Source organism: Nesoenas mayeri (genome assembly GCF_963082525.1).
Source record: "Nesoenas mayeri genome assembly, chromosome: 3".
Classification (NCBI taxonomy): Eukaryota; Metazoa; Chordata; class Aves; order Columbiformes; family Columbidae; genus Nesoenas; species Nesoenas mayeri.
The window spans coordinates 16,398,009-16,417,690 of NC_137544.1; the positions used below are offsets into that span (position 1 = coordinate 16,398,009).

At 47.4% G+C, this 19,682-nt stretch overlaps 1 protein-coding gene across 1 annotated transcript in view; it reads right to left on the reverse strand.

Moving 5' to 3' along the window:
• Window positions 1-19,291, reverse strand: part of GRHL1 (grainyhead like transcription factor 1) — a gene marked incomplete at both ends in the record, with an annotated part of 38,723 nt that extends 19,432 nt beyond the window's left edge. Inside the window, 8 exons of the mRNA XM_080342684.1 lie at window positions 7,438-7,532; window positions 8,637-8,748; window positions 9,240-9,396; window positions 10,181-10,257; window positions 11,039-11,429; window positions 12,911-12,981; window positions 16,043-16,229; window positions 19,245-19,291. Of these exons, the coding sequence (XP_080198810.1) occupies window positions 7,438-7,532; window positions 8,637-8,748; window positions 9,240-9,396; window positions 10,181-10,257; window positions 11,039-11,429; window positions 12,911-12,981; window positions 16,043-16,229; window positions 19,245-19,291 (1,137 nt within the window). The remainder of the gene's footprint in view (window positions 1-7,437; window positions 7,533-8,636; window positions 8,749-9,239; window positions 9,397-10,180; window positions 10,258-11,038; window positions 11,430-12,910; window positions 12,982-16,042; window positions 16,230-19,244) is intronic.
• Between the last annotated feature and the right edge of the window lie 391 nt (window positions 19,292-19,682).

The following is a 19,682-nucleotide window of genomic DNA, read 5'->3' on the forward strand; positions in this document are numbered from 1 at the left end:
TGGATTACTGTGTTTATAGAGAACACAGAGTCTGGAGCCTACAACACAACAATCGAGGACAGGTTAAACTGCAATGAGCTTCTTTCCAGGGAATGCAGTTGGATACTGTTTTTCTTGATCTTGGCTAAATAACTTCAATGTTCTGCCCAAGACACAGCAGGCAAAGGAATTCCAGTGTGTCCTGGGACCATTTCCCCAACACAAACGCAGTGCCTGGCTTGCAGACCCACCACCACACATCCTACTGGCAGCCAACTTAATATATGTGTTATTTTCACTTTTTGCAGGACAAAGGGCCACACACATGCTCAACTAAACTGATGTGAAGAGGAACCTTTGAGGCTACAACAGATGATTAAAAAACAGAGAAACAAATAAGGTAAAGGATCCATCAGACCTAAATAAAAGGACTTGGGTATGGACAAGACACCCTTGGAGAACCACAACATGCACATTCCAACACTTAAGAGCTGGAAGCTTCACAGTTATCACCAATGCCAGGACATGGCCGCTCCCCACCCCGGCTGCCAGCAGGAATCCCGGGAATGTCAATGCAAAGCCTGGCAGCTGCCAGGTTGCTTGGTATCCCACAGACACCCATGCAATTCAGGGGTACGCAGCCATGCGGTCACCATGCTCCTCACTGGCTACCTGAAGGAGCAGCCCCAGGCCCAAATTCCACAAACAACTCATTTATCAGCCCTCCACTAAAGAAAAATTACCCAGAAGCTCAAAGGTTGTTATTTAAGCGCTGAAAGCACGCTGTTTCTCTAAAGGCTTGGACAAGTATAAGCATAAAGGGGAAAAAAAAAAAGAGGGTCTTTTCTACAGATTTGTCCACAAGATAGGCCTTAATGTCCTTCATCTGTGCTGTGAGCTGGCTGGATGCAAACCACCTCCAGCCCAAACAGCCTTACAAACCCCAGCAGCACAGCCCCAAGCCCCTGTCCATGGGCACCGCTGAGCTCCCGCGGCTCCCAGGACGGGCACTGGGTCACGGCCAGGCAGCTCGGGGTGCAGGCAGGGCAGGCACGGGTCTGCCCGCACGCAGCCGCCACGGCACGTCCCAAGCGAGCAGCGCTGGGAAGGCTCCCCTGTCTTTAAAAGGAGAAGGGGAGGAAATAAAAAGCTTGGTACAGATCACCTGAGAGGTGGCCAATCTTACTGCTCTCACATTCGTTTCTTCACCTCCCACATGCACCGCAGGTTTTGCATCAGCAGGAGGCGAGCCAGGAAAGAGTGATAAAAAAGAATTGGGCAACTCATGCACCTGTGGGCTCCCCAGACGGCTCCTGCCTTCGGGATCGGATGCTCCAAATAAGGGTTGTCTGGCAGAGGTACGACAGGGCCCCGTCCCTCCCAGCTCTGCTCAGCCAGACCCAGCGCCTCCTGCTCGCAGCCCGGGGAAGCTCGTTTGCATCCAAACCTACCAAACCCAGTTCGGGTGACTGACGCAAAACACGCCACGGGTCCCATACCACGTCAAGGAACGCCGAGTGGGAAATATGGCTCAGCCTCGGATAAAAGAACATCCTCCTAGCGAGTTCACTCCATCAACAAAACAAAAACAAATGGTAATGAAAGGAAAATACATATTCTTACTCACAAAGAGCAATGCTGATTGTTATTCCAACCTGTTCTGAGGCAAGGAAATACAGGGAACACATGGGAAACCCAGGGATAGAGGTTCCCAGTCCTACAGAGGCTTCCTCCTACCCCACGCTCTGATAAGATAAAGGTACAGGGCCAGGTGTCAGCTTTTGTTGGTTGGAAAGAAAGCAAAAGCAGCAGTTTGCCCCCCAAAACTGGCAATGTTTAAAACCAAACAAACACAACAACAAAAAACCACACCCCAAACCAAACAAAACCAACTCACTAAATAACCTAAACAAAAACATAAAAGCAAACAAGAAAAAACAAACAAAACACACAAACAACCAAAAAAAAAGGAAAAAACCCAACACAAACCTGAAAGAATTACATTTACAAAGGCACAAAAATGGCTGAAAAGTTTTGAAGTTTTGCCATCACGAATGAAAGGGATGGAGAAGAGGGGGAAAAAAGTCACCTCCCTGTTTTCTTTATACCAGAGCTACCTTTGGGAAGATTTTTCTTCCAGCTTTAGGTAATACATTGTGAGCTTCACAGGTGGTTGGAAGACCAGAGACATGGTGGAGTTTGGGGCACCGAGTCCTGAAGAAAAATCACAGTTGAAAACCCGCTTCCAATTTGCAAAGCTTAAAATCAAGGGCAACACATGCTTGTTTTTATGAAAAGGCAGGACTGAGTAGGGAGAGGCAGGTAAGCAGCACTTGCTGTGACTTTCCTATGTCACTGCTCTAAAGGCTGCGTGTACTTGTGCCTCAAAGTACTTGTGGTCTGCAGCCTTGGCTTCAAATCAATCTCCTTCCTCTAAGTATGTTTGACTCATCACATTTCATAGTTTCATTTCCAACTAGCCAAACCTGTACCTCCTCAGTGCCGCTGAAGGTGGCAACACCTTCTTTAATGAGGCATATGACTGCTGCTTCATTACAATGGCATCCATATAAATGTGTGCGATATTCATTAATCAAAGAAGCTGAAATTCTTCCTACAGTTAACACCAAAAAACTCTTAAAAATATATCAGTGATATACACCCCAGCCTTACTTCAAATTGTAGCAAGAGATCCACCCTCTCCAAAAACTGAGCTTATTGGAACAAAAGAAATCCTGCTCAAGAATTGCAGTCACCACAGAGGAGGATCTGGCAGAAGACCACCCTCGTTGCCCAATCTGCTGTTTCAAAAGGCCAACACAAATTAGCCTCAAATTAGTTTAATGCAAGACCATTCCACCTTTCTTAGAAAAAAAAGAAAACAAAACACAACAACAAAAACAAAGCAAAAACAATAACAAAAAAGAGCAGCATTACAGCATGAATTGCTTTGTCATTGAGGATATCACTGAAGAGATACCACAGCACCTTCCCTTTAGGGGAACAGCAAAAAGTTCTATTACAATATTCTCCATCTCTAAATGCCCCTCTTACACCCTCATTATGTATCCCTTCTTAGTAGAAAAGGTCTTTTCACACAGAGCATCTGGCTTACAACACCTTTGGTGTGTGTGTGGAGGGAAGGAGTGGGAGGACAATAGATCCCTTAATGTGCAGTGACACCTTTTTTGGTTCCAGTCCCACCAGCCAGCCTAAAGCAAGCCAGACAGAAGACCTCCATGGGGGCCCTTCTCTGCAAGCTGCTTCCAGTAACACTATGTTTCAGATGTGACCTGTTGGCAAGTGTGGAAGGATGTCCCAGCACAACAGTGGGGTCCTTGCACTGGCAGAATTACAAAAACGGGGCAGAGAGGCTCTTATCATCACTGGCCCTGCTCAGACATGAGGCCCCAGTCTCCCACCACACGGAGCAGGAGCTCAGACAGGGTTTGAGTAAAGCGGGATCCAGCAAAGCCAGTTAACCCATGGGAAACCGATCTGTCCAGATTGTTCAACTGGCACTAACCTGAGAGCAGCCCATGTCCCCAGGCCAAAGGTAAGGGATAGGGAATTTGCTCCACTGCCTAACGGGTAACAAGAGAGAACAGGACAATAGCCAACATCGTGAACAGTAGCAGGAAACACTCAAAAGAAATATGTTATGTAGTGCATGAACTGGCAATTTTCATTGAAAGTGGGTACCCACTAAGAGAAAGAGAACTGGTTATGTTGTACAGACCTAGGAAGAGATTGTTCCCAGCCCCAAAACTCATGAACTGGACCTACAAATGCTTTTGCTGATAAAAGAGGGCTGCAAGGACAAATTCTTCCTCCCTACCTTCAGAATGCCCTGATTTTAAAGATGGCCAAGCCTGCTCAGTCAACAAGGATAGGCAGGCACCTCCAGAAAAAGCTCCATCCCAACTCTAGACACCTAATGAAGTCATACAAGTGAAAGATGACGAGCTTGTGTTCAGACATCTGAAAGCTGTTCACAGGAGAAGAACCCCACCTTGACTGTCTGCCCAACACAGCAGACGGCCGGGACAGGGTGGGAAACTGTTTGAAGTCTCCATAAGCCCCAGGGTAACTCCAGCATTACCTGTTGCGTGCAAGTGAGTGTATCAGCTACACATCTTTGTCAGACTCATCAGACCATGCTTGCACCCAACGAGGATGGCTCCTGACTGAGTAGCTCTGCTGGCTTGCTTAAATATCCAATTCAACAACTCACCAGTTTATCACCTGATTTCCCAGTTCATCCTCTCTCCCTTTCTCCTCACAAAGTACTATTGCCTCCTCATCTCATTCTTCCCCTCCCGTGATCTGTCAGGTGGTGGGGTCAGACCCCATATCTAACATGGACACCTGGAAGCCCACCAAAATCACCACCTCCCCACTGGGCAACATCTCCTGTCCATCCTTCTGCCCTGTCCTCGCTCTCCTTCCAGTCTCAGGAGCAGCACTTCAGGACAGTCTGCCTTCTCCTCCCCACCCTCGGCTGCCTTCACTGTCTCAGAGCAAGGGGGCTCTGGATCCCTGGTCCTTTCCCAGCTTGAACACAGGTTATTTAGCCCACCACTAATCCATAAAGTGGCCGCTTCTCTTGTGATGTCCCAAAGCAACAGAAGAGGGCAGAGAGGAGCTGCCAGAAAGACGCACACAGTATTTGCTCTGAAAACCATGGACACTACCTGGTCCCCAAGTGGCAAGTGTCTGCCATGCATGAAACACTCCTGGATTCCACACGAATGGGCTCCCAAAGAGCACACCAACGCAGCCAACTGGCTGACAACTCCATCCACACAGAGCCAGACCTACCACCTGTGTCTGGCGTTGCCCTCAGCTCTCCCAGCAAAACAAAACTGGGAAATACTGGTTGCTGAGGGCATCTCAAACATCCTTTCCATCTCCCAATGCCATAGCTGCAGTGTTCCTTGCTACAGAGTGAGCACGTGGCTCACATTACCTGAAAACAGTGTTTCTTCCCCAGAAAGCTGCTTTTTACAGAACCCCAAAGTGCCCCACAGGGATTGGCAAAGCAGTCTCTGGAGCAGGCGACACCCTCCTGCACAGACAAGGCAGCAGAGGTCCAATGCCCCTGTACACTCCCCAATGAGGACCAGCACAAGAAGGGCAAGTACCTGGTCCCAGAGGTGCTAAGGATAACTTCTTATAATAATACCCTATTTCTTCCTTAAACCAAACACACAGGCGAATCCCTGGGTGTCTAGATGAGTAATTACATCACAAATCCCAGATGCAGAGCTTCATCACCTCCTGTTGGATACCTCTGCACAGGACCAAACCATTCCAACAGCAAACTGGGAGCAAGAGGGAAATGGGAGAAGTGGCAACTCCAGAAGAATAATTTGGCTCTGGTCCAGGTCATAATTCCAGGGCTTGGGAAGCAAGTATATAATAATCAAGGGTTGCTGGCTGGTTAAATATGTAATCTATGCAACACTACTCCTGTTCATAAAAATTAAGACCCTGTTTATTACTGTGGAAGATTTTCTGCACCATCAGAAACTCAGCTCTGTTCCCTGCTCTCTTCACATACTTCAAGACTATTGTTTGGGGGGTGGGAAACTGAAAAAAAAAGAAAAAGGAAAACAAAAGAGAGAGCACATGCAAGATAAATGAACCATGCAATAAAAATTGTTGAAATTGGCTCACACAGCTCCTGATAAGATCACAGGAGCTGAGAAAGAGTTACAGCTCTACTAGTGAAAAATCCAGCCATTGACAAAACGCATACTCAAGGAAAAGAAATAAAGTTAAACGAATGCTTAAATACAGAAAGCACTTGTTAAAAATGCTAATTCTTTGAACACTGAAATCCAGAGTACTTTTGTCTTAATATGATACATATCGCAGGAGTCCAGGCTTATGCTCCTGGTATCAGCAGTCCCCTCTGCAGGTTCATACAAACCAATACTGAAAGTACATGGATCTCACGCACTAAAACTGTGACTCTGGAGGTGAATTTGCCTATGTAACTACAAAGTCAGTCTTGGTCATGCCTTCCTGCACCACCTGCACCACCTCAGCAGGATACCTTTTTGGGAATACTTACTGCCTCCTTTTGAGAGCCCTTCCAAAGCTTCATCTGTTTGTTCACAGAGCAAACGTGCTTCATGTATAAAAAAAAAAATAAATCACACCTGCTGCAGGATGCTAGAAGGCTGATACGGTCCTCCCTGCCATCCCTCTCAACCTGACTGAAGCCACATCCAGTAGCAGAGTCTGATGAACAGGGAAGGCTGGTGCCCAACACCACGTCACGCATGCGGCAAGGCAGCACTTCCATCAGCAGCGCACACAGCTCCTTGCTGCTGCCTGCCAGGTGCCCCAAACTTCTCCCACAGAGCTGAAACCAGTCCCCACACAAGCCCTACCTGTCTCTGTTCTCCAAAGCCTTTGTGCAGCACAGAGCAAAGCTCATGGGGACAGCAAGCTCTGTGCAGTGACACCATCTCGTGTCTCCTGCAGAGCACAGTGGCACACACAGTTCCAGAGAAGGAGCTTTGCATTCTCTGCTCAGAGCTCCCGTGTCCCCCAAGCTAGGCTCTGCCTAGACGTGGCAGTCTGTAGCCACCAGTAGCTTTCCCCATGACAGTGGTGACTAGCACATGACACACTAGCAACAGAACAGCCAGCCTCCAAAAACTGAAGGAAAGTATTTTCTATTAAAAAAAAAAAACCCAAAACAAAACAGGCAGTAACAAAACTCTCCAAAGAAAACTCCTGCTCTTTGACTCCAGCAACAAACTGGTGGGACATGCCTTGGGCACAGAGGTGATTCTGCTCTGTGACCTGGCACCAAAAAGATACATGGGCCTTTTTCAAAAGCTAGAGTAGCTTCTAATAGCTGCAGTTAGCTACTTGCTAGAGTAGCTGTCCCTACTTACACACCTACCATAACGCCCACAGTCCTGAAAGAAGATCAAACCAGAGTTCACCAGGAGGCTGCTCTAACTTGAAATAGGTCACTGGGTGTTGCGATCCACAGTTTCAGCAACACATGCTTTGGGAGCTCAATGGCAGCAGCTACTCTCCCTTTTGCAAGCAAGCCCACTGCCACAGCTTTAATTCCCTCAGAAACTGCCCTCTGCGTCCAGCCGGGATCCTCCGAGAGCCCGTGCTCTCTGCCAAGCCCAGCTACGCTCCGTCACACCTCCAGCACTGCTCCATCTGCCCTGGAAATGCTTCGTGCTTCCTTTTGTCAGTACTTGTCTGTCAGGTAGGCAGTTCTGCCAAGAGCCTTAAAGTAGTTGCAAAGCTCCCCGTGGTTGCACATGCAAACCCTCTTAAGAAATAGCCAGAAGGTTTTGCCTAATGTAAGAGCGTAAACAAACTTGTTACATGCTAATCACCAGGTAGGCCACACACCCTTCCCCTCCCCCAGCCCCTGAATCTGCTAAAAGGACAGGAAATATAATCATGGTCACATACCTTTGCTTCCTCGTTGATGTCCCAAGTGAAGGATATGGCATTGTATGCGATCTCCTCAATGTTACTGATGGTGTTGAAGCTCTCCTTGTAGTCGGCTGTTAGAAAGAAGGATGCATGAGAGAGAGGAAGAGGGATACCATCTGGAGCCCTTAATCCCACAAAGCAGCCAGAAACTGCAACTCCTCAGCAACCCCTCGAGGGAAAAAGGAACCACAGAATGGTTTGCATTGGAAGGGACCTTAAAGATGATCTAGTTCCAATCCCTCTGCCATTGGCATGGACATCTTCCACTAGACCAGGTTGTTCAAGACCCCATCCACCCGGGCCTTGAACACTCCAGGGATGGGGCATCCACAGCTTCTCTGGGCAGCCTGTGCCAGTGCCTCACCACCCTCACGAGGAAAAAGCTGAACTATACTTAAAAATGGATCATTAAAAAGCCTGGGACTAGGCAGAAATTTCAAACTAGAAACTCCAGCAAGAAAGGCAGACATCGCAAACATCGCCCATCCTGCACCATAGCCTGCTGTGTGCAGGAAACTCTGCCCTGTATGGCGAGAGCATAAGCTCTCAATAAAACTCCTTCAATAACAAACAAAGATTTGCATGCGCGTCTGCTTTAAGTGCCAAATGATTAATCCCAGCTTTTATTCACAGAAGGAAGGGACTAGGAGTACAACCCAGCCTTCAGCCAGAGAAGGCTGGAAGTCAGCCAGCCCCAGCCTTGTCTGGAGGCAAGTGGAAATCTGCAGTGTTTTCTTTTTTAACATGTACCAAAGACCAGTTGTGAGCGAAGTTGTTGGAAGGAGGATCATGAGTGTTATTTCTATGAGGATCTTGTCCTTTGAAGAAACACAGTATCTAGGATAGCCAGAGAGTCTCTAAGCTGCAGTTTAGCTACAAGCACCAGGATATACCAAAGCAACTGTAGTTTGGCGTGGGGTGTTAGATCTCCCAATGCAAAACCATTAAGTCAGCCTGCTCACCAGCCAAACAAAACCCTCAAAACTCGGTCTCTTTAATGAGCCAAACAAACTACTGCACTAGTTCTAACCAATTAAAAGGCTTTCAGCAAAGCTATGGATAGCAGAGACCATGAGCCAAAGTTTCCTTAAAATAACAAAGCTTCAGCAGAAAAAACAAGCCTTGCCAAGGACTTAGGTTTGGAGTTTGACATCAGCAGTGAGAGTGTTCCTTACCTATGTCAATGCATCTTTGTTTGGCCGTGTGCTGTCTTGAGTGCCAGTATTTCCAGTGCCTGAGCTGATCTTCTCTTGTTTTGTCTTCAGCAAACACGACCATGATGACACTCTGAAAGGAGAGGGAGAGGGGTAAGATTAAAAATAAATAAATAAAGAAAACAAAATGCAAACATGTGAAAGAAAAGGCCACAGAGTACATTTGTTTTGGAAGTTCTCCCTGGTATCAGGTTTTCTGCTTTAGGCTTTCCAATTTGACGCACCACAGTGTACCCAGCACCCTGCTGCCAAACAGGAAGGCAGACAGCAGCACTTTCTGGGTCATAAACAGCAACGAGCAGAACTGCTCTCCTAACTGGAGCTCAAGGATCTCACTCCAGGTGTTGCATCACCTTCACACAAGTGCTGACACTTCTTAACAGACTGAGCCAGGATGGGCTGGTCTGGAAGTAGGTGGACAGCAAAGGAACGAGCATTGACGTAAGTGAGGCAGTAAGCTGGCCTTAGCGCTGATGCTCTGGTTTAGATTGCTGCACTTTGGGAGAGTTAAGGCTACCGCTGTACACACCCTCTTTCCCAAGAGCCACAAGAGCTGCCACTCACTCGGACTTTACTGATGGGGTGGTGGATTCCTTCACTGCTGCTCACTTCTTTCAGTGTGATCGGGTAAAATTGACCTTTATTCAGGTAAGTCATCGTGCTGTCCCCAGGCTTCTGTCGGAGGGACTTGGAGGCTTCCAGAGTGTATTCGAAGTTATTCCTACAGAGTGAGGAGAGCAGTGATTGCTATAGCATTTTCCTGGAAAGCCGATTAAATGTTCTGCATCTAATTTGGAAGAATTCCAAAGTCGTTAGTTGACTCACTAAGCCACCAACAGGCAAGGAAGTAGGAAAACAGGATGAGCCCCTTTTTCAATCATTTCCTTCATGAATGAACACTTAAGAGAAGTTCTTGGCAAGCTAAATCCCAAGATACATCAGCAGGCAAGGCTGGAAGCGCCCTATTCAGGCTGAGAGCAGCAAGCTGCTCCCATGGAAAAGCATCTATTAGCAATTACATTAAAATTCACAAGCTAATAAGCTATTCAGTGGCCACAGTCTTCTCTTCCTTCTTGGCCAACTGCAGCTAACCAAACAACAAGTTTATTCCCCTCCCTTGGAGTTCAGATGAATTTCATCCTTCCCCTTTCTGCTATAGGTTTCCAACAGGGAGAGCGACACAGCTGAAAGGCAGCTCTGAGACCATGGCAGAGCTCACAGACAACACTGCACCTTCCCACGGGACATGGAGTTGTTGCAAGGACATGGACTGAAACAGGGTGGTATTCCCAACCCTGCACGTAGCTTCCCTTTAAGATACAGGCAAGATTTTCAGCTCCCAAATTCAAATGAGCAGGCACTGTTGTGGATTTGAGATCTACAGCATTCCCAGTGCCTGACACTCAGCACAGAAGGGAGTGAGCTGCACTGCTCCATGAGCATATGGACAAGCCAACTGTAAAAGAAAAGGGGTATATGGGCAAGTAGAGGGCTTAAAGCATTACCCAGAAATGCTGTCAAACACATAATCTTCTGAATTCATGTTGGCCATCCGGAGATTCAGTTCAGTAGGAAAGAAAACCTGGGGTAGACACAAAACAAAACAACAATTAACACAGCAGCAACAAGGAAAGTCAAGATTAAACAGATACTTGTTACCACAGAACTTCTGGCAGGCAAATTGATCATGAGATAACTGATTTTTGGTTTGTGCAAACAGGACACTTAAGCAGGGTTTCAATCCAAAACTTTTGGGTGTCAACTAAGCACATCTCACAAGCCTTCTGAGTCTGCTTGGGGCAATATTTTAAAGCTTCCCCAAATTTCAAAAAAGGGGATAACTACATAGTTCCTTGAGGAGTTGCTTAAAAACTCAGAACACAGTTACTCTATTGTTTTTAGTTGATACCACAAAACAAAAAACATGGGTTTTCATCCAAGTCTACCTCTCACCCAAGGCCCCAAAATAAACAGAGTGTTTTCCACTGACACACCCCACACCTAGAAACTGGCAGTAAGGAAGCTCACAGACAGTCACTTTGCTTTGATACCTGCAAAGGCACAGCAGAGTGTTCAACTCTTGCAAAACCTGGCCCTGTGCTGTGCATCAAGATAACTATTTCCATGTTCTGCAAGCTGAAGGCTCTGTCACTAGTAAGATCAGTCATTTGATTTGGTAACGATTTCATGTTGTGAAGGTTTTATTTACTAAGTTATATTTATGTATCTTTCTGAGAAAGTCTTCCATTTCTAAATCACTGGACAGATTCCTGGCTCATATAACAAGAACAATTTAAGACAGAGCAGGATCTCTCCATCCAGCTCAAGACATGCACACACACAGCAACCGTCTCTCTTTGTACCTCTTGCACACCCTCCTTGAAAGTCTCTGAGAAGGTGGAGTCTGGCGTTCTCCTCTGGGAGTTCTGAGGCTGGGTGTTGGAACTGAACTGGTCGGGGTTGAGGTTCCTGTCGAAGACCACCACCCGCTCGGGGGGCTCGGGGTGGTAGACACTTGGTGGGATGCCCACTGTAAAGCCGTGGGGCTGTGTCTCCGTTTTGATGGAATGGGTGGGCATCGTGGCAATCGAAACGGTGACTGTTGTGTCAGGGGTTGTGAGGTGGCCTCTCTTGTCCATGCCCATCTGGGGCGTGTGTGGAAGGACAATATTGAAAGGCACATTTTTCAGAACCTGGACTCTGTTTTCTCCAGCAGAAATGAGCGACTGTTCTGTCACATTTGGGATGCTGTTCCTTTAAGGGACAAAGAAAAAAAATAATGCATAAATTATACAGCTGATTTTCTCACTAAACAAGAACTAGAAATACTTCTCGGCCTTTTGGACAGGGACAGCTGATACCAGCTCCCCTGCCTGTGCAGAACAGCTCAATCCTGACCTGCAAAGCTGAGAAACTCATTCAAAAAAAGTAACTTCACCCACTGCTAACAACCCTGCCTCGGAGATGAACTACGCTGGAGCAAAGGGTAAGGGTTCACAGCCCAGATCCTCACTGCTTGGAAAACAGTCACCCAAAAGTAAGAGCTTCAAGACCCTTCCCACCACGCATCGGCACGTGCAGCTCCATAAAACTGCTCTTTGGCAGATGGAAAGGACCGAGAGCAAGGCTGCTGCTCCTCTGCCCCAGGACCGCACGCCACCTGGGAAGCACTAACAGGGAAATTACACTCCTCTTTCACACAAACTCCCAAGAAAATCCACACCGAGACTCCCTGGAGTGGTTTGCATAACCTCACGCTCTCCACCCCAGCACACTCATTTCTGCCAGGACAACACAGACCTGTGGCTGAGCTGACCTCATAGTGAGCAGCCACTGAGTCTGCCTGCCCTCCCCTTCTCCCTTCCCACAACATTGTCCTGCCCCCTCCTTTGCACCAATTCTGACACTCTCCCATCCCCTTGGTGAGCCAGTTTGGCTTGTTCCACTGGCAGAAAATGAGCCTCTTTTTTTTTTGCCTGCTAGGTTATGGGTCAGTGGAAGACCAGGGCTGGTACGAGGGGAGCAGTGGGAACACGTGGCTGGGAACTAGACTGTTCTTCTCAGAGAAGAGTCATTCAGTCGGCTCAGCCAGACCACAAAAACCTCACCTTGAGTCCTTCAAGCTTTCTAGTCTGTCCAAAGGAAGAGGAAGGTAAGAGTGGAAGCCTGGCTTGAATGAACCTTACATTCGTAATATTTACTTAATTGGTATAGTCTTCTGCTTCGAAGGCACAAGAGAGGGAGGGCAGGAAAAGGAGGGAAGAAAGGAGTTCCAGAGGATACTAAAGAAGTCCGTGAACAATACAAAACCAAAACTAAGTCGCAAGCACTTTGAAGTCCTTCCCTACCAGCCCATGCATGAAGAAGCAATGCTGCTGGTGCTGAAGAACAAAACCAGCCGTGAGCAACTGAGGCAACTGCAGGCAGAAGTAAAAGGGTCACCAGGCACCTCCGCAGCCTCGGGAAGGGTGTCTGTGCTACCAGGCTGTGCCCAGGGTTGCAAAGCAGCTTTTGCTATGCTGACTGCATGACACCGGCACACAGAAAGCAGATGGACGGTGATGAGCAGCAGTGTGGGCCTCAGCTCCACATAATGGTCCAATCGCCATCCTGTTCCTGGGGCAGCAAAGGAATTTGGAGCACAGAGTAAAAACAAACAATTTCTCTTTTCCAGCAGCTTTGGTGGTCTAGGAAGGAAAGGGGTTAAGCAGACATGCAATAATAAAAACTGATACCTTTTGCTATGATCTTGGTCGGGATGTTCTACCTCTGGTTTAGCTGTGGAAGACCTCCTCTCCCTTGGAACCTGGGAAATAAAAGGCATGCTAAAATTGCATTTGTCCTCCCATACAAAGAAAAACATAGCTCCTTAAAACACACAGACCTTTGGTGAAATTAAGAAAGCATCATTCTGTGATATCGGTTCTTGTTGACATTACATCTTGACCGATGTTCCCATGGTTAAGGGGTGGCAAGCCTGTCCCAGGTGATGCCCCACAGATCCCCGTGTGGCTGACCTGGCCAGCCGTGCCAGCCTTGGGCTCCTGCCAGCACCACGCAGCGGTAAAACCAGTGCAGAAAGCCAGCCAACCCTGCCGGGAGCACCAGCGCTGGGGTGAGGGCACCGGAGGAGAGCTCCCGAGGTCCGCACCAGCGGTGCAGGTTTTCTCCTCCGCGGGCTGTCAGGGTTCAGCATGCCGGATGAGCTCGAGGCTTGCGAAAGGACACTGCTCCACAGCCCTTGCCCACGGACACGTGCTCCCTAGGCCACCTCCTCAAAAGACTACTGGAAGCTTTCGTTTATCCTCAGAGACCAGGGGATTCAGGGAGGACCAGGTTTGAGAAGCATATTATGATGCTACAGCTGACTCTTGTACACAACCATGTACAACACACTGGCCCAAACTGCATTAAGTCTTTTATAAATAAAAGGTAACCACCAGTGCTCTGGATCCAGGACAGCTCAATACTGATTCTCATCATTTATACCACAGAGAGCACTTACCCTGAGAACACCACACACCACGACACCCAGCACACAATCCCCTAGCTCACGCACAGACATGCACCATTTTCCCAGCCGTGCTGCCAGGCCAAGGCGCACAGAAGGTGGTGACCATTTTTACCTGCAGCAGCTTAGTTCCCGGGAGCACACAGCCAGTGACACAAACACTCTCACCACTGTGGGCACCAGCCCGTGGGGCTCAGTTGCCCTCAGCTGTGCAGCAAGTCCACGCAAGCTCCTCTGCAAGCAAACACGACGCCCAGGACTTTTGCCACCCTCAACACACCTCTTGAACAAGCAAAGGAAACCCTTCGTGGTGTAAGGAGGACTCAACTCCCATCACCTTCCCTCACTGAAGCCTGCTCAGATACTGCCCGCGTTTGTCAGCTCGGGTGCAACACGGGGAACCACGGCTTTGTGCTGACTGATGGCGTATCTGTGCGAACAGCACCCATCTCTAAACAGACTCCAACTAAAACCTAACTCCTGTCTCTTCCACATAACCTGGAATCTCCAATAACACCAGGACTGCTGAGTTTTCCACAGGAACCAGCAGCACTTCAAGAACCTCTAGCTGGGAAACTGCCAGGAGGGTGACACTAACTAGTCACTGGAAAACAAGGGTCTTCCAAGCCACATTTGGCCTCAAGTCCAACACTTCTCAACTCCAGATTTTTAATCAAAGACTTGTTTCCTGTAAGGCCTTATTAACCACAGTGCATTGGTCAAAAGGAAAAAAACTCAAGTTGTTTGATTCTGATGTTTTGTTCTTTTTTTGCTTTTAAGGCAAAAGTGATCTCACCTTTAATTTTGCAGAGGGGGCGTATTAGAGATGCCTAGATGTCATCCCTCTAGCATTACTTCATCACAGTCCTCAATAAATCTTTCAACTTCTAACCATTTTGCTTCACCCAAGTGTGCAGCATACCTGTTCTTCCACTGATTTTTCTGTACACCCACTGATAACCAAACACGAGAGGAAACCCTGAATTAAACATTAATGTATGGCAAATCCCCTCTGCTTTGCCAAGCGTGAAGGATCAACATCACACTTCATTTGTAATCCACAGGTTTAGAAATCAAAATTGATTTGGGGGATTAAGACTGTTCTGGTGAAAGTGTGTGGGTTTTGTGTTTTTGCTTGTTTGTGGTTTTGTGTTTGAGTTTTTTTTGTTTGGTTTGTTTTGGTTCATTTTTTTCCCCCAAAAGCATAGCAAGCAGAGGCACAAAGCAGAACACCAGTTTTCCCACAAAACTACCTGAATAACATCCACATCAGTGAGTTTGGGGCATTTTGTCATGTGTGCGGAGCATCAATCTCCATATTAAGCATTACAATAATATTTTGATACATAAGGCACGTTCAGCTCTTAAAAGGGCAGGCAAGGATTTTGTGCGCACAAGTCAGCCTCTCTGCCTGCTTGAAGAACACATCGAGGCTGGCAATTGTGCTCACTGCTATTAAAAGACACTAGCCAAAACATCAGGCACACAAGCCAAGTCAGCCTCCTGGCCCTTCTGCACATCCAGCAAAGAAAAAACAGGCATCTCCACCTGGTGAGCTGTGCCACCAGGACACAGGCAGGACACCTCCCTGCCTGGAAACGCATGCAGGTCTCCGCTGACTTAGACACGGACATAACTACCCTGGCTTAGACTTCTGGTGTTTAGGAAAGAAAGCTCAGCAAAATATATCCCACAGAAAGCAGGAGGTTATCTGCTTGACTGCATTCCGTTCACCTGTGAGCATCTAGGAAGGTCCATGTCTCTGAGAAGACCACGAACACTGGAGAAGACAACTGTGGCTGTCAAAGGATTAGCAGTGGCAGCTGAAGCCCACGGAAGGTTAGAGAGGTGCGGACAGTAACCCCTTCAGGTGGGCATTTCCACCCCACACGCTACTAAAAATCCATAGTGATAGCTTAGTATCAGCTGAGAGTCAGGTAGCACAAAGCCCCAGCAAAAGCCGAGGGCCCCACTAGAACGGGGATCACACCAGCAGAAGCAGAGAAGTTTCCTTCTCCACGTGCACTTACATTCAGACACAGACATGCTCCGAAAGTATCATCCTTCACACCTATTTCTGTAACATATTGGCTCCCGCAGAACCTAGAGCCAGCAGGCAAAGCGCTGCTGGAGTTTTGACCCATTACATTAAGATCCAGGGAATCTTGCTTTACTGAGCTAAAAATAAACCAACTTTCAGAAAAAGGGACACGGGATTTCTTCCATTTAAAAACCACATAGCTTAAAGTCTTTGTGATCTAGTCACAGCTTCTGTAAAATTCTCTAGCAAATGACACCTTTTCCGCAGGTGGAACAAGAGCTCCGCCGCTGCCGGAGCGTACCCACGCCAATCTACCTTGTAGTAATCATACAGCAGTCCCAGGGCAGCTGCGCTGTCTTCATCACCATTGATGCTCATCATAGCTTTGGTAGCTGCTGTAAGGGGATTTTCAAGAAAGGTTTTCCAGGCCTCATCTTCACTGGTGTAAGGACGTCTCTGAGAGTAGAGAGAGTCATTCTGAAGAACCAAGACGGGTCTTTTACTTGAATCATAAAAAAAGGGAGAAAGAAGAAAGCCACCTGTTAGAACACATGAAAAACATTCCTATAGTTCTCCTAATTAGCTGCCCCAGTTTCACAAGGTTCATATTCTGATTCAGTGCACTGCAAGGATTAGTCAACACAAAAAGCCCAGAAACCTAACTCTGATCTCACTCACACTCAGTGTAAACCAGGATTAATTTGACCAAACTCAGCTGGATTACACCAGCCTATATAAAATAGCAAAGCCGTTTAAAAGCACAACTGATCGCTCTGAATCCAAACCAGAAAGAGTTCCGCACGTTTACTGGCCTACCACCTACAAAACCTCTAGCCCGTCCTACATAATAATACTATACCAAGCCGCAACCTGCTTCGGTTCTCACGTGGAACTAGAAATTGTGAATTAATGAAACATCTCCTTCCCCCAGAGCTTTCAGAAGCTGCCGTCGCTCTCAGAGTATATCTGAAATACCATCTAGAAGCTGCCAATCAGTTACAAACTTCACAGGGAAATAGGTCAAAGGGACCTCAAATCAATTTGGCAGTGATTTTTTCTGACAAGGGAAGCCAAAAGACTTACTGCCTGATTAGTGCTGAAATAATCTGTGACACTAGTTTGAAACACCCTCAACAGATGACTCAGAAAGAAAAAAAAAAGAGAGAGAAAAACTGTAGTTTTTCCCTTTATATTGTAGCATAAACAACAACAACAAAGTATTTACTCTGAACATTTAGACATGACTGGGAACAAGAAAGTTCCAAGATGACTTGGACCTTCTGCCCACAGGTGAAAGCGGAAAATCTGTAGAAAATGCTGTCCTACCAGCTTACACTACTTCAGATACTTTGGTTCTATTGATAAAATATACACTTCATCTTCCAAGTCAGTTCAAGTTAACTGTGTTTAAATCTGACTTTCAAACCAGTTCAAACAGTTTTCTTTCCAGTGAAAGGATAAGATTAGTTACTGCAGAATGGGGAGGAGAAGAAGGGAAGCTTTTTTATTTTCTTAAATAATGCCAAACTCGGTGTTTCTTAATGAATTGGTAATAGGTTTAAAATAAACAAAAGACTACCAAAAAACCCAAGGAAACAAAAAACCCACAACCCTCACAAAAAGCAGTTCCCTGCCACCATCACACCCCTTCCCAGTAGATAAGCATTTGATTCATCTATTCGCCCAGATGCATTCAGAGATTGAAATATACTACAAATACAAAAAGTTGGGAAATAAAAAGTTGTGAAATACCCTAATCACCATAAAAATCTTAACAGTATCCTACATTTATCACCACCTTCTACCAAAAAGGTTGCAAAGCACTTTGCAAATGACGCGCTCGGCCCTTTATCAGTGACAGCAGTTTTGCTGAGCTCCAGGATGGCTCGGCTGAGCTGAAGACACTTAAAGCCAGTGGGAGTTTCCAGGATTTGTCAGAGCACCTTGTGGCTGTAAATCAGTACTATATAGTTGGAAAAAAAGCAAACAACAAAAAAGACAAGCCCTTTCTTTATGTCTTTGTACGTACTTGTGTACACACTGAGCAGATACCTCTGATATTGCGGGATGTAGCCTCCAGTTTCTCTTAGAGACTTCACAGCAGAAGACAAAGCAGAATTTTCTTTAGTACAAGCTCTGTGCTTATACAATATGATAAAAGAAACCTCGAATGCCCACAGCACAAGGGTAAAACCTCCAGTTAAAGTCTCTTGTAAAGAAAAAGGCAACTGAAGCAGCCTGGGTGCAGCTCACGGGATCCATCGCTGCCTGGCCGAAGGGCTCCGTCAGCCTTGCTGGGACTCTCAAGAACACTGAGCTGACTCCTTCCAGAACTAAAGCAGCTGCTAACCAGAAATGTAGCAAATGCAAGAAGCTACACATTTCTGTGTGATTTCTTTGCCACTGCCACCACCTAAATATAATGCATGTTGCCCTACAGGTAATCTACTCCCCTAAAAGCAGCATAGAAAGACTTATCCGCAGAATTATCAAGAGAAGTGCAGGGTTTGGCAGCAACTCAATCCCTTAACAGAACCACAGCTTCTTTCAGGAAAATAAGAGCATATTAATAAGAGAAGGTAAACATTTGTTTTTCTTTCCTTTCATGTTTCAGGATTACTGACACACGGTTCTGCCCACAAAGTAGCAGACATATCCAGTATCGGCTGGAAGTAAGTTTCCTACTGCAGCTTTAATAATTTCTAAACATTACTTTCTACATTACTAAAGTGGAAGGAGAGGAATATCACAAAAAGTAAATATTCTCTGTTTGCGAGGAACCCACAGCGTTGTGTTCAGATCACAGAAACCACTCCTACTTACTTCACTGATCCACAACCCTTCCTTTCTCTCCGTCACCGTGCAATTTAACGTTCAGAGATCCTCAGAGTGCTTTACACCTGGGCTTTGCACAGCGCACACCTTTAATGCTGAGGCAGCAGAGAGGATTTCTTTCGCTGGCTTCTGTCTACGTGCCAGAAAATTGAAGCTCATGTACCTCAATTGCTATGGCCTCAGCTGTCAAGCGTCATTAGAGGTAAAACAAAAAAAAACCAACAAAAAACAAAGGAAAATTCCTAAACACACGGTAAAGTTAGTGAGCTGCTACATTAGAGTCCTCTTTCTAGAAAGTTATACATTAATAAAAATAAAACCAAACATCAAAACACCTTTGGTTGGAATCCTATGCTTTCCCTAGAAATCGAGTCCATTTGAGTCACCGATTATTCAAAATACAGTAGTTTTTGAATCGGTTCTTCAAATCCCTTCAGAGTTATCCCATTTTCTTACAGTGCCCGCGGTCACCGTCTCCAGACGGGCACGGTGACAAGTGCAGGAGTAAACCCAAGCCATTAAACGCCGTGAGGGATCCATCTGAAGAAGACACCTCGGCGTTCAAAACCACGGAGTCACTACTCTCAGTTTTAGCTCTTTCGACACCCGGTTTCCCGCAGCTGCAGCCGAGTTCACCGAGAGCCCCGCTGGCTGCGGGCACGGCCGGGCCCGACCCCCTCACCTGCCGAAATCCACCTTTCCGGAGGGGTGCGCCTCGTAGAAGTCCATGGGGGCCGCTCGCACCGCCCGGCTCCAGCGGGGGGCACGACCCGCCGCTGCGGCTCCGCCCGCCTCCCTCGGCCCCCGGCAGAGGGGCAGCCCGGCGCTGCGGCGACGCCCGCTCCTCCCGACAGCGCGGCCCGCTCGCCGCCGCCCGCATTTAAGGTGCGGCGGGGCGGGGGGCGGACGGCGGCGGCGCGGCCCCACGCCTCGCTGCGGGTGTCGGGTTTCAAAGCCGGCCCGGCCTCGCCGCTCGGCTCACGGGGCGGGGTGGCCGCCGGGGTCGCCCCGCTGCGCCCCCCCACCCGAGGCTTCCCCCTCCCCGCCATTTCGTACCGCCCCGCAGCGGCCTCCGGTTACTTCTCCACAAAGTTAGAGAGGGGCGGGTCCCCGGGAAGAA